This window comes from Anguilla rostrata, chromosome 12 (genome assembly GCF_018555375.3).
Source record: "Anguilla rostrata isolate EN2019 chromosome 12, ASM1855537v3, whole genome shotgun sequence".
NCBI lineage: Eukaryota > Metazoa > Chordata > Actinopteri > Anguilliformes > Anguillidae > Anguilla > Anguilla rostrata.
In genome coordinates this window covers 3172698-3190108 of record NC_057944.1, presented here as the reverse complement: position 1 = coordinate 3190108, position 17411 = coordinate 3172698, and the positions used below count along the sequence as shown (strand labels likewise).

The window sequence follows — 17411 nt, the reverse complement described above, 5'->3', positions numbered from 1 at the left end:
GTTTTATTAGCATTCAGTCAGGGCGAGGTGGTCAAAGTGGCTGTTAGGAGATCTTCTGGTAGTTGGGGAAGGGTCCTGCATCCAGTGAAACGATGATGCTCCTTTGCAGAATGTTTTCATGACGACTGCTGTTCCTAATGGTGGCCCAGTAAGGGTTTGCCGCTGGGGAACTGGCCGTCATCTATTGGGCAAATGAATCAATGGCATCCTAAATGTGCAGTTTACACACAGACGTCCAAATGCAGCACTGTTGTACTGTATGGTAAACCATACTTCAGCCCAAGCTAGGGTTCTTACAGTAGCCTAGGGCCCTGCTCTGCTGTATCTCATATAGCACAGCATGTACCACAGAGGAAGTGTGAGCTAAATGTGTTTATTTTCTTTGAAACGTGAGGATAAGTGTGAAAAATATATTTCTCTGCCTTCTGGGGTCTTTGAATTGTTCTCCCCACACATGGTTTTACGAACGTATACAGTTAGGAGAATTATGAATGTGCATGCTGGCCCTGTCTTTCACTTCAGTGTGCCACTTTTACATATTACTGTCCCCAATGTTCACGGGACTCATCTGCAGTACACATATCGGCCTGTAGGGGACAAAATATGTTGAACGTATACAGCAGCTCAGTCGGCGTATAGATCCAAAGGCTGTGACTCATGAATATTTTGTTGTGAAGAAAGATTTTAGTTTTTCCTTATCAAAGCTGACGCTCTGACAGAATGTAGGTGTTGTATCATCTGCAGCCTATGGGGGGGGGGGATTCTGAGCATATCACTATTAAAATTTTTAATTGGCTGGACTCAAAAAATGTCAATCTCAGTCACCACAGCAATGTTTCATAACTATGTTGACATCTGATAATATTTGCTTCATTGTCAAAGTATTTTTGGTTTTATTAGAGTTTTTTTTTTTCATGTCAGAGGTGTCACAATGGTGTCTATGGAGGGTATCATACGGTGGCTCTGAAGTGCAAAACACACAAACAAACAAAAAAAACGCAAAAACAAAAACTTTCGGCCCTGAGGTGCAGATGCAACATACAAAAACAAAAACTAGTAGCCCCGAAGTGCAAAACAGAAACATACAACAATAAGCAGCCCCGAGGTGCAGATACAACATACAGAACAAAACAGGGCGACATGGCTCAGGAGGTAAGAGTGATTGTCTGGCAGTCGGAGGGTTGTCGGTTCAAACCCCGGCCTGGGCGTGTCGAAGTATCCTTGAGCAAGACACCTAACCCCTAACTGCTCTGGCGAATGAGAGGCATCAATTGTAAAGCGCTTTGGATAAAAGCGCTATATAAATGCAGTCCTTTTACATTTACCAAAACAAAAACTAGTAGCCTCGAAGTGCAATAGTGCACTTCGGGGCTACTAGTTTTTGTTTTTGTATGTTGCATCTGCACCTCAGGGCCGAAAGTTTTTGTTTTTACATTTTCTTTTTGTTTTTGTGTTTTGCACTTCAGAGCCACCCTAGTATCAAGATAAAGGTTTAATTCAGTTCACCTCAAACAAGTCCAGTTTATCTGAAACTCTTATTTGAAAATTAAAACATACGAAAAGCTTGAAATGTATTCGCTGAAATTAAACATGAAAATAATTCAATTTCAACTTGAAGAATTGACCGACCGTGCTTACACTATTCTGCGCTGTGAAATTACACTATTCTACACTATCAAATCTACTGCAGTTTCAAACTCCTGGCATCAGAAAACTGACTGATAGGAAACAGCCATTGTTCACGTAATCCAGGCATGCAATAATATTATTTGAGCTGAATATTGAGCTTCTTGGATTTCAATGGCTGTTTTAATGCATATTAATATAATAGATTTAGAAATCATAACAAATTATAGATTTGTGTTTGATTCCAACAGTTGTCATAATGATATCGTGATCATAAAAATCTGCATATTTGCAATGAAGCATTAATATTGTGGATCAGTTTACTGTCAGTATGTCTTTCAGACCTCATTTTCCCTCTATTGCATACCCTGAAGGTAGAGCATGATCGTAGAGCAGTACTGAATTTGACAGGTTGGTAAAACTTTTAATTTAAGCAAAAAAGAGTGATTGCCTTATTCTGTAAATAAAAACATATAAAGACAGGGATACATACATACATACATACATATACATGCATGCATATTCATATGTATGTGCATAACATATGCATGTGTGTATGTACTGTATGTACATGTCTGCATATGTGTGCATGTATGTACAGCATTTAGATTTAGGGCCATGTCAGCAGTGTCCATGAGACCCCTGTTATGAAGAAGCAGTGAAGCTGCAGCCCTGATTCACAGAGTACCGCAGTGTGGTCAATGCCCTAACAGTCAGACACCACTCCGAGCCTGAAGCATCTCCATTGTGCACTCTTCTTTAGCCAGAGGATCACGTAGTCAGTGCCCTAACAGTCAGACACCACTCCGAGCCTGAAGCATCTCCATTGTGCACTCTTCTTTAGCCAGAGGATCACGTAGTCAGTGCCCTAACAGTCAGACACCACTCCGAGCCTGAAGCATCTCCATTGTGCACTCTTCTTTAGCCAGAGGATCACGTAGTCAGTGCCCTAACAGTCAGACAACCACTCCGAGCCTGAAGCATCTCCATTGTGCACTCTTCTTTAGCCAGAGGATCACGTAGTCAGTGCCCTAACAGTCAGACACCACTCCGAGCCTGAAGCATCTCCATTGTGCACTCTTCTTTAGCCAGAGGATCACGTAGTCAGTGCCCTAACAGTCAGACACCACTCCGAGCCTGAAGCATCTCCATTGTGCACTCTTCTTTAGACAGAGGATCACGTAGTCAGTGCCCTAACAGTCAGACACCACTCCGAACCTGAAGCATCTCCATTGTGCACTCTTCTTTAGCCAGAGGATCAGGCTATGCAGGGATAGAGTCCCAACCTTGCTAAGCACTTGAATTGAAGACTTCCTATAAAAACTGGTCGGCTGGTGGAAGTAGATTCATGTAGGCCAGTAAAGGCTATCCCTTAGGACCAGGTGATAGCATCACAAGTGATGGGGACACTGTGCTGGAGGAGGCGCCTCATTTCAGATAAAGCCTGGCTGCGCAGAGAAGTGCCCAGTGTTAATTCAACTCAAACAGTACACATGAGTCCACTAGGGACCGTATGTACTCTGTAAGAGTCGATGTAACGCTGAACTTTTTACCGTTAGCTGCTGTCAGTCAATATTGTGACATGAGTCAGCACAGTATGCGAGCATGCTGTAAAATCATTAGCGCGTAATGCAATCATAAAGGTAAACAAATTAGGAGTGAAATGCCGACTCGATCAACCACCCGCCGGACCGCCAGACGGGGGGGGGGGCAGACAGTGAAATTCTACATGGTTCACAGCGATTGTGGAGGATCCCACTTAATTACAAACACTGTTGACAGCAACTCTTCCTCGTGCATTTCATTTGCTCAGTGAAACATCTTAGCGTGGAGGAGGAAGGCACATTACCCTTCTATTCACTATCTTCAGGTATTTCACAGATTGACCACTGCTTCATTACCTGTTTATATCAACCAACAGCCACATCTTGATACTGATATCAACACTTCACAATATACACCTTATTGCCACTTTCTGATGTTGACATATATACAGTAATCAACCTAATGTTTGGGACAAAGACATATTTTTTTCTTGACTCCACAATGTATCTGCATAGCCTGCCATTTCAGTTTATTAGAATGTTTGGAACATATTAATGTTATTCACTTTGTTGTATATCATTTGCATGCAATGGCTGCTTGAAGTCTGTGACCCACAGACATCCTCAGGTGCTGGGTATCTTCTCTGGTGATGCTCTCCCGGGTCTGTACTGCGGCCATCTTCAGCTCCTGCTTGTTTTGGGGGCCAGTTGTGTTTTCTCTTCAGCATACGGAGCGTATGTTCAATTGGATTCAGATTAGGTGACTGACATAGCCAGTGGATAATTTTCCAGTTTCTGGCTATCGAAAACTCCTTTGTTGCTTTAGCAGCATGTTTGGGATCACTGCCTTGCTGTGCGATGAAGTGCAGTCCAATGAGTAAGTAATTTGGTTGAACTTGAGCAGATCGGATGCTTCTGTACACTTCAGAATTCATTCTGCTGTTGCTATCAGCAGTTATATCATCAATGAAGACAGGTGAGCCAGTAACTGTGAGACCCATACATGCTCAAACCATACAATGAATACCCCTTTACCATCTCAGGCGCTACATGATGTGCGGTACATTATATATTATATCTGTTCCCTAGGCAATTTAAAGTTCAAGTGCTAAATCATCTTCCTGTTCCAATGTAATTATGGTTTTTCGATCGTATTACAGCGATACAAAAACTTCACTTGTCTCAAGGGTGAAGAACGGAATACCTTGCAATTGCGTCAGCCAATTATACGAATCAAATAACGGTCAGAGAAATGTCTTTCTGTTTCATCCACATAAATCTTGACAGTTAAAAAGCATGCTAGATGCTACTTTTGTCTTAAGCTGGTATGTAGGACACATCTGAAACAGCCCTTTGTGTTTTGTGTGTTTGCACGCACTCACAAATCTTTCTGATGTGCTCGTAAAACAGAGGAGGCGCACAGTAAAAGAATTCAAGTTGCTACCCTCCTCTGTGCTTTTCCTTGCTTAGTTGTCTGGATAATCTCTCTCTTTCTCTTTCTCTCTCTCTCTCCCTCCCTCCGCCACCTCTCTCTCTCTCTCTATCTGTCCCCCTCCCTCCGCCACCTCTTTCTCTCTCTCCCTCCACCACCTCTCTCTCTCTCTCTCTCTCTCTTTCTCTCGCCCTCTCTCTCTCTCTCTCTCTCTGTCTCTCTCTCTCTCTCTCTCTCTCTCTCTCTCTCTCTCTCTCTCACTGCTGCGACTTCTCACTCGATATAATTTAGCCCAGAAAGCAGAGCACTGCGTCATCTGTTTGATGACCCTCAGCGGGTTGCAGCATCCCTGTGTGTGGACCTGATACTTTGCTAGCAGACGTAGCGTAGCCCCCCCCCCCCCACCTCACCGGGCCTTATCCCTTACCTACTCCACATCCGTACACGGCGCAACAGTGCCCCCACCTGGCACGACGGCGCAACGACGAGAACACAACCGGACTCTCTTCCAGTTCTCGAGTCAGCAAAGGATTAGTCTTTTATCCTTATCCGCATCAGGGTGCCTGTTATTATGCGTAGGTTCTCTTGGCGGTGGAAACAATGACGTATATGAGGGTTTTTTTTATGCAAGACGGGTTTTAAAAAATGCAAATACATGCACAGACCGTAAACAAAGGGGCATTGCTCATGTTGTCATTGGTAACCGGGAGGAGAATTGCACTCGGTGTTTATTCCTTTATTTATTGAAATCCTTCCGACATTTACACGTTTCCTCTCCGCGTAACTCTCTTCTATCTGCGTGAGGATGGGGGCGGCGTGCAGTTATACATTGCATTCGCGCTGAAAGCACGGCAGGCAATTACACGCCATATCCTGTTCCTTGAGTTTGACTAATTGCCCGCGTGGCTCGAAAGACTGTTTCGGGTTCTCCGGAAACGCTTCTTCGTCAGTAAGGGGTTCAGAAACGTACCGCGTACAAACGAGCTGGATTCCTTTGAGCTTATTAACTTCACCTCAGATAACACAAACAGTGTGCTCAGTGTGAAATATGCCAGGGTTACAAGAAATCGGTTTAGGGCACCGACATTATTTTATTTTATTCATTTGTTTATCCTTTGCTGTTAACGCTGTTACAGTGTTTTATTTTCATATATTTTATTGTCGAGGATTCACATTTACAGCCCCTAAAGATGAAATTAATTTCACGGTTGATGGACAATAAAGTCACCAAATACATAAAACTGAAAGCAGGATGATGGACGCCCAACAAAATCACGTTGCATTAGGCAAATCCATCTGTGCAGTCTAATGACCGGACCTTGGTTGGCTGGGTTTCATGGTTTCCAGTAAGACCTCAGGTCACTTACAACCGTGTCATGACATAAGCCCATGAATTCCCAGTTGGTTTTAAATTAAGCTGCTATGCTTGATACGGCACTGATGAGCACCGTAAGCCAGAGTGGCATTTGAATTACTGCTACAAATGTCATGTTCCAATTGCTCCTTAATCTATTACCTTTAAATATGTGCATAATATGTGCGATAATTGGATTAAGTTGTTTGCACAACTCTCGTGCTGGTAATTACATCTGGGAGTCGAGGGATCTTTATCACCCGGCGGCTTATCCCGGCTAGTTTAGCCCCCAGAGAAGCACTCCGAACTGGGGGAGGCCGGAGCGGATCCACGGCCCACGCATGGGTGCACGGGAGCCAGAAACATCCACACAATGGCTGAACGGAGTGTTCCTTATGAAAAGCCCACCTAATGTATTTTTTTTAGCAGCATCCTCCTGTCCAGATTTCACAGTGATTGTCCTGAGAAACAGTGGAACGTGGCACGATCTGTGTGCCTGCATTCGTGCTGATGCATAATATTCGCAGACCCTTTCTGACAGAGAAGCAAAGTGCTAACGTTGTGAAGGTGTTACTCCCATTTTGTGACGCGGTTATGTGTTTTTTGGCTAATGACTGGATCTTGCTAAGGGGGATATACAGTGTTTTCTAACATCTTCAACCCCCCCCCTTCCCTCTGGTGTTGCAGGAGCCCAGCGATGGAGGCGATCCTCGTCGGCTTGGCGCTGCTGGTGGGAGCGGTGTCGTCCATGTTGTGTCCGAAGCGCTGCACCTGCCAGAACCTCCTCCCCTCCTACACTGTCCTCTGCGCCAAGACGGGCCTGCTCTTCGTCCCGCCCAACATCGACCGGCAGACGGCAGAGCTCCGCCTGATGGACAACTTCATCACCACGCTGCGGCACCGGGACTTCGCCAACATGTCCAGCCTCATCCACCTCACCCTCTCGCGCAACACCATCAGCCAGATCCAGCCCTACGCCTTCGCCGACCTCCAGGACCTGCACGCCCTGCACCTGGACAGCAACCGCCTGACCGTCCTGGACGACACGCACTTCCAGGGACTGGTCAACCTGCGCCACCTCATCCTGAGCAACAACCAGCTGCAGCGCATCACCGAGGGAGCCTTCCAGGACTTCCTGGAGACCCTGGAGGACCTGGACCTCTCCTACAACAACCTGGTGGACATCCCCTGGGAGACGGTGGGCCTGCTGGTCAGCGTCAACACCCTCAGCCTGGACCACAACCTCATCGAATTCGTCCCCGAGGGCATCTTCTCCAACCTCCACAAGCTGGCCCGCCTGGACATGACCTCCAACAAGCTGAAGAAGATCCCCCCGGACCCGCTGTTCCTCCGCATCCCCGTCTACGCCAAGATGAAGGGCTCGCCGCTCACGGCCCTGGTGCTCAGCTTCGGGGGGAACCCCCTGCACTGCAACTGCGAGCTGGTGTGGCTGCGGCGGCTCACCCGCGAGGACGACCTGGAGACGTGCGCCTCGCCGCGGGAGCTGGCGGGCAAGTACTTCTGGACCATCCGGGAGGAGGAGTTCGTCTGCGAGCCGCCCATGATCACCCGCCACACCTCCAAGATGTTCGTGATGGCGGGGCAGGAGGTCAGCCTCCGCTGCAAGTCGGTGGGCGACCCCGAGCCGTCCACGCACTGGGTGAGCCCCGAGGGCAAGCTGATCGGGAACACCTCGCGCACCCTCTGCTACGAGAACGGCTCCCTGGACATCCTGGCCACCACCGTCAAGGACTCGGGCGTCTTCTTCTGCATCGCGTCCAACGCGGCCGGGGAGGCCACCGCGCCCGTGGAGCTGGTGGTCAACCCCTCGCCGCACTACGACCCCAAGCTGGAGCCGGAGCCCGGGCCCTCCGACATCCCCACCTCCATCAAGTCCAACGCCAGCGGGGGCCACTCGCGGCCCGACCAGCAGAGGGTCAGCGTGTCGGAGCTCACCTCCTCCTCCGCCACCATACACTGGCCCCCGCAGAACCACATCCCCGGGGTGCGCATGTACCAGATCCAGTACAACAGCTCCTCAGATGACATCCTCATCTACAGGTGAGACACCGGCCTGCCCCCTTCCCCCAACCACCCACCCCAACGGGTTGCATTTCTCAATCCATATTCCACAAGCTTTATGATATATGCACAGGGTCTGGGTCAATTCAGTTTTCATGCTAAAAATTCAGAAGTGGAAGAAATTTCATTTGAATTGCCCAGAGGTGGCACTGTAAGAAGAAAATAAATTAAAATGGCTCTAATTCCTCAATCGTTTGATCAATCAAATTGAAGTCATGCATGCTTCAGCAGCACCCATTTTGGCTGGGTGGCTTTTTTAAAACTTGGCATACTGATAGAGGGCCCAGCCATTATCCCTTCCCACAAATTTTGGGTTGATTGGACCAACACCAACATCAGGGCAAATTTTTAATTTCCAAAGAGCTGGTTCCCCCATGTTGTGTGACGTACAAGGGGTTCGACCCCATCCTGAACTTTGCTTTGTGAAAGCACTAGCTATTCCAATGTGTTAACTGTTTTATTTCAAGCCCATTTGGCGGAATGGTAAATATGGCGCATGACGTGGCAATGCCCAAGCTCAGTTCACACATTTAGTTTGCCCTTTTGACTCTCGCTGAAGGACTCTCCCAAAAATCCTCTTTTTTCTTCCAAACGACATAAATTCATCTGCCAATTTCTCTCTTCGTATTTCGGCTTTCCGGCTGCAGCACCGGAGGTTCTGTGCCATCCGGGCCTTCGGACGTGTAATTCACTTCTGAAATTTCCCAGAGGATGGACGAATTAAAAAAAAAATTAAAAAAACGCTACATATGAAAGGAACTTTAACATTAATTACTCAAAGGGCATCGGGAGGCTACCGGTTTTGCATAACTGCGGAACAACCGGAATGCAGTTTGTTATTAATTAGGCGCGCATAATGTGCCGCCCCTGCAGGAAGAATAGCAATCACACGCTAAAAAGGGAGGGGCGGCTGGCCATCTGGCTGTGGCTGCATTACACTGCGACAAAGGGACGGGTGACTGAAGGTGTCGTTGCCAACCCTCCCCAAAATCCCTCGCTTTCTCCGTCTCCGCCTTTGCTCAGCCTCTCTCGCCCTGCACGCTGACGAAAGGGCGAGATTGATTTCCTATTTGCCCGCGCGTCTCCTGGTCCCAGTGCCAGAGGGGGGGGGGGGCGATTATGCCCAGGCCAGGCACAAGAAGAGGTGGCAGGTGGCAGTGCCCGCCCATGCTGCCCATCCACCCCCTGCGAGGGACTGCACTGGAGCTGTGACAGAGTAACAGACAGACAGCTCCGTGACGGGGGGTCAAGGGTCAAGCTCCGGGGGGGGGGGGGGGATGGTCTTGCTCGGCCTCCTTTGGTGTTCCTTTGGAAAAGGAAAATCATTCGCACACATCAATCAAAACCGACGACAGACAATGCAAACTGTTATTCGCAGACATTTCGTCCTGCAGTCCGCCATTCTGTTTGTTTCAAACTGCGAGCCTTTATGAGTCTGTCCAAATTACAAACATGTCATCGAATATTACCTCCCTTTGTGCGCCTTTATCAATAATGAAATCCCAGCTCTCGGTACAGTGCTCAGAGAAACAACTGGATGATGAAAAAGCCTGTTTTATTCTTGGGTGTGTTAATTGCAGAACCAGAAGCTGAATCCCAAAACAACTGAGCTGTCAGATTTATATATCAATGTGCTGAGGCAGTTTTGTGAGGAGGAGCGGGGACAGAAATCCTCCAATGACATGTCAGAGACTGATAAGCTCATACTCAAAATGGCTACTTCAGGTTACTGCTGCTAATGCTCCTGAATGATGTGGCAAATTTCACAGAGGGTTTCTGCATGTTGGCTTGTTTTTGACTGAGTAAATAATGACAAAGTAAAAATCTGTTGTATAGTACGTGCCACATGAAGCTAGTTCTCTATTGTTAGGACTTGGTGGATTAGTTCTGTCCTAATCTGTAAAACTGTAGAATTGAAAGAGGGTGTACTTTCTGTTTCATATCATACGTCATAGCTGACACAGAACACAATGTAGTTCATGCCGTAAAATTATAGAATGCAGTCATCATTTCTTGTATCATTTTTCTTTGAAGACAGTAATCTGTAGCCAAAAGCAATTGAGCCATAATTTGTATGCAATCAAAACAATGAGCACAGAAGCTTCCGGAAGGCAGCCACGCCCTTTAAAGGAGCATGTCTGCGCAAAGCCTCCCAGCTGGGGTTCCGCTCCCTGCTCTACCGGCGGCCTGTAATTCTCGTTGCCGGGGGGGGGGGGGGGGCGCGGCGGTAAGTGGGGGCGCCCCTGAACCCGCGGCAACCGGAAAGACGGCGACCGGGGGAAAGGCCGGCGATTGGCTGAATAAAACACGTGACCCCGACTGGCCGGCGTGTTCCGACGTGTGAAACGAGCGAGTTAAGTCGCGGATGGCGCGTGCCCGGGGCGGACGCGGATCGCAGACGGGCATATTTAACCACGCGGGGGAGGGTCGGGTGTCGCTAAGCGGAACGCCGCGGCGGTGAGAACGCGCTGCGGGGGGGGGGTCAGGCCAGGCGGTGGAAAAATCAAAAACCTCGCGCTGCGGCAAAGTCACGAAACGACAGACGCGGCGAGCGAGAGAAGAGCTCGTTTCGCTTCCGTCGGAGCGCCGAGCCAAACTGAGGCGCGCGTTGAAACGTGTGAGGTGTTCGGACCCCCGCTGCTCGAGCTGGCGTGCGGCTCTCCTCCGCCCGGTGCGGGGGACCTCGTCTGCTGGCCACCTCCCTCCAGGCCTCGCGTTTCGCGGGCGCTATCTTTCAGCCCAATGATTTCAGTCGCGTTTTTTTTTTCCCTCTTTTTTTTTTTAGCAGAGAAGCTCTCTGCTCTCCTTCCTGTTTGTGTCTCTCGCTCAGCGAAGCTGGCAGGGATCCCGATGCATTGATCTCTCCAGAACGCCACAGGTGTTTTTCTCCGCGCGCCCTTTGAGGCAGCTCGCTCCTGCTTTTTTGCTCCATCCTCCACCATTCCAGGCTAAGGAGAGTGGCCTTTTTTTAAACACTGTTTGCTGGCAGCCAATGGCTCACCATATGGGACGGCTGCTGTAAATAGATTTAGATTTGCATCTCAGTGTAATATGGCAAGGCTTCAACTGCACTACATCTATACCATCGTATGGAATGAGCCGGAAAAAGGGAGAAACATAACTGTAGACCAGATTCAAAGAGTCGCTGTGACCATAGATATAACGTGACTAGATCATCCAATGCCAGAGCAGCCATTTTGAAAGGTATCTGGAGATTGCAAATGTATAGACAGTGACTGACAATTCTCTCTCTCCCCCTTTCTCTCACTCTCTCTGTCTCTCTCTCCCCTTCCGTCTCTCCTGCCCCCCCTCTCCCCCTCCCCCCCCTCTCTCCTCCTCTCCCCTTCTCTCTCTTCACCCTCCCTCTTTCTTTCTCTCTCTCATTCTCTCTTCCTCTCTCTCCCCCTCCCCCTCTCTCTCTCCTCCCTCCCTTCTCTCTTCTCCCCTTCTCTCTCTCTCTCTCTCCCTCTCTCTCCCTCTCTCCCCTCCCTCTCACTCTCCCCCTCTCTCCCTCTCCTCCCCTCTCTCCCCTCTCTCCCTCTCTCTCTCTCTCCCCCTCTCTCCTCTCTCTCCCTCTCCCAGGATGATCCCTGCTTCACACAAGCTCTTCCTGCTCAGTGACCTGGCCTCCTCGCGGGACTACGACCTGTGCGTGCTGGCGGTCTACGACGATGGCGTCACGGCGCTCACCGCCACCCGCCTGGTGGGCTGCGTGGCCTTCACCACCGACCGCGAGTACCGCCAGTGCCGCTCCATCCACGACCAGTTCCTGGGCGGCACCATGATCATCATCATCGGCGGCATCATCGTGGCGTCCGTCCTCGTCTTCATCTTCATCCTGCTCATGAAGTACAAGCTGCACAACAACCACTACAAGCAGAAGGCTGCGCGCGTCAGCAACATGTGCTCCCAGACCAACGGGAGCCAGGGGGGCGGAGCCCAGCAGAACCCGCCCCCACCCTCCTCGGCCGGTTCGGCCACCAAGGCCCACCCACCACCGGGGGGCGACAGAGTGCTGCACGAGCAGGCCCAGGTGCAGGAGGGCTACGGGAACCCGCTCAAAGGGACGACCGTGGTGGACTTGAACCCGGAGTACGGGAAGACTGCGGCGGACGAGGACGCCATATCGCAATAACACAGGGACCTCCTCCCCTTTCCTGGAGCTCAGGTCCCTCTGCCTTACTGAAGATTATCTGGTGTCCCAGGTTAGCGATGGCCGACGGGGTCCTTCCAGGGGCTAGCTGCGTGCACACGCCATCTTCAGCAATAGCAGCAAGGGCCATAATACGGAAGATCATCAGTGTCTCGTTACCTTTTACCTCGTCAGAGCCGCGTTCGAACATATCAGTGCGATTTCAGTTTGACGTTCCTTTGATTTCTTCATTTCCTGGTAAATTTTTTAAAAAGCCTGCAGGAAACAGCTCACAGAGAAAGTGCGTTCTTGGCCGTCGCAGAGACGCGGTCATTTTCAGTGTCCCTCGCAAGTCTGAATTACAAACGCTCGCTGTTTCCAGCTAAGCGCTTCAGCTGAGTTTCCTTCGCTTAGCTTTCCCGGTCTATATAAAACGGTTGTGAGTCTTCATTTTGTGCTCAACGTGGTGACATTAACACCAGGCCCAGTTGTTGTAGGGAACGACAGCTGCGCTAGCTAAATAAAATAGCGAGCCCGCTGGTTTACCGCACACAGGAGCGAACGCCCCGGGGTGTGTGAACAGCGGCGCTGCTGGAACCCTCAGCGAGGAATAAATCGCCTTTACATGTGACCGCCTAGGGGCGACGCTCTCAAAACGTCCGCGAGCTCTGCGGCTTGTCCGCGCCGCTAGCTTCCTCGCTCAGTCGCGCGCGTGCGAACAGCGCAGAGTGCGGTCACAAACACGGCTGCGCGTCGCCTTGAAGAGAACCACCCGCGGCGCCTTTAAAGACTCGTGGGGAGGGGAGGAGAAGTAACGGAGGGGAGGATGGATCGCCTCAATTAGTTTCCGAGCCGCCAAACATTGCAGCGCGCTCTCCTTCCGAGTCCAAGGCGCGCCTCGGACTAATTCCGGAACCCCGCGCTGGCGGGGAAACGAGCGGTTGTCTCACCAGGGCGCGCGTCACGGTGACGACCACCGGGGGGCGCTATTTTCGGTGCCAGCACGCAAGGGGGCGGGGGGGGGGGGCAGGATGGCACTGACACGCCGTAATGACTTTCGCTCTAAAACAGGACCGGAGAGCCAGCCCGCGAAACGGCAGCCGGGGTTCCGGGCTCCGGCGACGGCAGCTCTACGCTGGTGGGAATAGGGCAATCATCATAAAACCGCACAGCGTATAAACACTAAAGGCTGCGTTCCAGTTACTCCGGGAGCAATCCTCCGGTGGCTTTCCCCCCGCATTCTGTGTTTATGAAACCAATCATTGCACGCCCCTGAGGTATTTGCTTTCAGTTTGACGTCGGGGATGGCGGCTCCAGATCCCCGCACAAATGAAACCGCTGTGATGGTTATGAGCTGCTGTGTGTGCGTGTGTGTGTGCGTGTGTGCGTGCGTGTGTGTGTGTGTGTGTGTGTGTGCGTGCGTGTGCGTGTGTGTGTGTGTGTGTGTGCGTGTGTCTGTTTGTGCAAATGAGTGTGTGCTTGTGTGTGCACGAGCATGTGCGTGTATCTGTGTGTATGACTGTATCTGTGTTAATGTGTGTGTGTGTCCGTGTTTTTCTGTGTGTTCATGTGTCTGTGTGTCTGTTTGTGCACGTGTGTGTGCTTGTGTGTGCACGAGCATGTGCGTACATCTGTGTGTATGAGTGTATCTGTGTTAATGTGTGTCTGTGTGCATATGCTTATGCCTATAAGTGTGTGTGTGTGTTACAAGGCTGAGTCTCTGCTTGTGCATGCATCTGTACGGTGCCTAACAATAACTCAGGGGTCTCCTTTCTCCCCACTAATGCAGTTTAATCCAATGTTCGTAATTCTTTGGGAATATAACTTTCGTTATAATGCTATTAGTTTCGCGGGATTACATTCACCGGTTTATATTTGGGTGCCATTCTCAGGGACAGACGTGTAATGCGATGCTGTGGCCCGGTTTGGGCAGCTCGTGGAGTTGAGAGCTTACCATCAGTTTCTCCATGAGAAGTCGGCTGACTCACAACAGCGCCCCCGTGTGGAAAGACTCCTTTTTTATTGCAGCCGTTTAAGTCACAGCCTGGATAAAGCTGACTGGGTTAGGACTTTCTGTCAAGGCCTGTTTTGATGCGCTGATCGGTTTAAAGCAATGAATTATTCATGATGTTTATTTATAGTGCGCTGTGAGCCCGCCGGGTAGCCGGTTCCCAAAGCCTCGCTTGCCCGTCGCTGCTAAATGGGTCGCTTTATAATTAAGACATTACTCAACAAAGGAACTGCGCTCACTGTTCTTCCGCACCCAGAGAATATGCAATATTGCCGTTTCGCTGATTCAAGGAAAACAGGTACGCTGTCATAGCCTCTTTGTGAACAGACTACGTTTTTTTAAAATACATTTTTCCCGACGCGTCTTCTGGGGGCACCGCGGCCGCCCCTCTCCTGGCCCCGAGGCCGTCGCGCGGCGAAGCGACCGGGTGCGTTTTGGCGTCGCCGATTCATTTCCCCCGCGCGTGATGACGGGTCCCCTCGGCGAGCCATCGCGCTTTCATTCAGCAAACTTCACAGGACGCCGCAAAGGGGGCTCGTGCACGGACGGGGCGGGGGGTGGGGAGAGAGCGTGCCCGCGAGGGGAGGCAGATAGCGGCGCCGCTCTCAGAGCGAGATGAGTGGGCTAATCTCGCGGGTGAACGCTAACAAAAACAGCCCAGCCCGTGTGCGGGAGCGGGGAAAGGGAGAGGTCTGGGGGGGGAGAGGGGCTGTCACAGGCGCCGCTCGTGCGAGAGGCGTGCGCTCTTTGGTTTTGCGCACCGTGGAAACTGGGCCGCCGCCTCTTCCATCTGCCGGGAGTGGGTCAGAACCGGAACCCGCTCCAACAGCAATACGTAAACGGATGCTATTCGTAGACCGCCCATTGTGCTTTTAGAGAGGATGTCTTGAGAGGGAATGCCTCAAAGAACACAGCATTCTGCAGCAGGCTAAGCCTCACAAAGCCAGATATTCTGTTGTGTGCTCAGGCGTAGGCCTACAGAGTCAGCAACTATGTGTATAGTGGCTTTTAGTGACTAGGTGAAGACTCAAAACGGATATTGGCTTATCTAGGACATCATTCCTTCTGATTGGTCCAAAATCAGTCTGGGAAATCCACACATTTCTCTAAGCAGTACTGCATTGTGCACGTTGCTGCCATAGCAACATCTCTGAAGTCATTATTAGTGAATTAATACTATAATCCGTGACACGACTGAGATTGCTAGATGCTGAATTTTAAAGCGTTGGAAGAAGAGATGGTTCTGCAGCTGATGGTAATAATGATTCAGCCGCTTGATTAATTGTTTATTTATACGCGTTTCTCCTGTCTTTCAGACACACACGTAACCCCACCTACTTCACAGCTATGACGGGAGCGAAAATGAAGTGGTGAGCTTTTGCTGACTGTATGCTGACACAGAAACCTGTTCTGTGCCTAACGCTTATGATTCCTTCTCCCATGTGAACATCACATGTCTTTAAAGGGACCTCTAGTGGTGAAGATGTGAAGTACAAAAGAAAAAAATTATGTTACATAACTGGTGATTTGGTGCAGTGAAAAATCCCAATCATACTATTTCTCAGTACATGATTAGTCTAGTGTATCTCTCTAAGCTATATAACTGTGACAGCTGTAAAGGATATATATATTACATATAAAATAAATAATAATAAAATAAAACAAAAAAATCAGCGTATAAATATTGAACATTCTCATGTACAATGTATGCACAATGTATAGGATATCTTTTTTTTTTTTTAATTGTTATATCAATTAAATGCAATTGAGCTAAAAACTGGTTCCATATCTGGATGACTTTTAAATTTAAAATAATTCATTAATGTGATTTAATTGTTCATATTATTATTATTATTATTATTATTATTAATATTTAAAAGTCTGCTTAAATGCTATTTTTTAAATGTTGATTTATGGTGGTCGCACGTTTGATATCACTGCTCACAGTAATTTGTTTGTTTTCTCCTAGGTGCAGTCCTCGATTCAATAGTAGGGACCTGAAGAGACTAAATGGATTGCATTTATATCAATAGCACTGGAATTAAAACCATGGGATTGCTGTGTTCAATTTTTATGCAGTTCGATTCAGGAACCTTGGAATATAACACGTCTCGAAGGAACGAATGGCTTACCTAAGCAAACCAAAAACGACCAACATCAGGAGAATGACGTGGGTTTTTGGACCGCGCCGACAGATGGAACTGCGGTCCAAAGAAATCCGGCTTCTCGGCTGTTCAGCACACTTTGTTTTCTACTGCCGATATTTCAAACCTGATCGTTTTGCGGTATTGTTTTTTGGGTTGTTGATAAATGCTGTCACTTGTTGGTCACAAACCAACAGATTACTACAGTGGCAGAGATCCGTTCATTTGTCTCAATTTGGAAGACCCAGGATACACAAGACATCAATGGAATTGCGAGGCATCTGCGTTGAAATATTGTATAGCGTGAACTCTAGGGCACTTTATAATCTCCACTTCTCTGTTTTTCTCTCCTCGAATAACTAAATATGCTATGCTCACAAAATATTGTGATGAGAAAAAAAAAAAAAATACTTAGGCCTATTTCGATTTGGAACACTGGATTATTTTACACTGGATTTACAAATGTGGCGTTTGTCTGATATGTGTCTTCAATGTGACTTAAAAATAAATAACCGACCAGAAATTTGTTTGATGAACGAATTTAAACGCGGTCGAAGTGGCGTCCACTGCATTTCTGCTTTACCAATTACAGGAATGCGACTTCCGCCGTGGATTCATTGTACGCTGGCGGTTACATAAAAAGGCGATACGAAAGAGTACTTTTTTTTTTCTTCAGCTGAACGTGTAAGTATTTGTATGTGAGATCCCCTCCGTCATTTCTGATTTGATACCCACATTTCAGTTGAATTATAAACAACAATCATAAAAAACGAAAGATTGAATTTTATGCTTTCATAGTTACAAGATGTGGATTTATAAAGAAATAAAGTATTTTTCTTCAAGACCTGTAACGACTGTTTTATTGGCTCCCTCTGAGACAAGGCCGTGTTAAATTATCCAAATGATTGGTGACAGTGCAATGTGTCATTTGAATGAACGCATTCAGTCCTGGCACTGCAATCATAACATCCCTGCGGTGGCACACAGACACAGTGAAGTCTTGTTCAACAGTCTATAATCATAAAATACTCAAGTTTTATCGTCAATGCAATAATGTCCCTGCTGTAAACCAACATCAAATTAGAA

At 48.6% G+C, this 17411-nt stretch overlaps 1 protein-coding gene across 1 annotated transcript in view; it reads left to right on the top strand.

Annotated features, from left to right (window-relative positions):
• The window catches only part of si:cabz01090165.1 (uncharacterized protein LOC100333421 homolog), a 128625-nt gene extending 111458 nt beyond the window's left edge, over nucleotides 1-17167 (top strand). The window contains exons 2-5 of the mRNA XM_064302679.1: nucleotides 6644-8017; nucleotides 11621-12243; nucleotides 15498-15551; nucleotides 16151-17167. Of these exons, the coding sequence (XP_064158749.1) occupies nucleotides 6644-8017; nucleotides 11621-12173 (1927 nt within the window). The 3' untranslated portion in view covers nucleotides 12174-12243; nucleotides 15498-15551; nucleotides 16151-17167. The remainder of the gene's footprint in view (nucleotides 1-6643; nucleotides 8018-11620; nucleotides 12244-15497; nucleotides 15552-16150) is intronic.
• The last annotated feature ends 244 nt before the right edge of the window (nucleotides 17168-17411 follow it).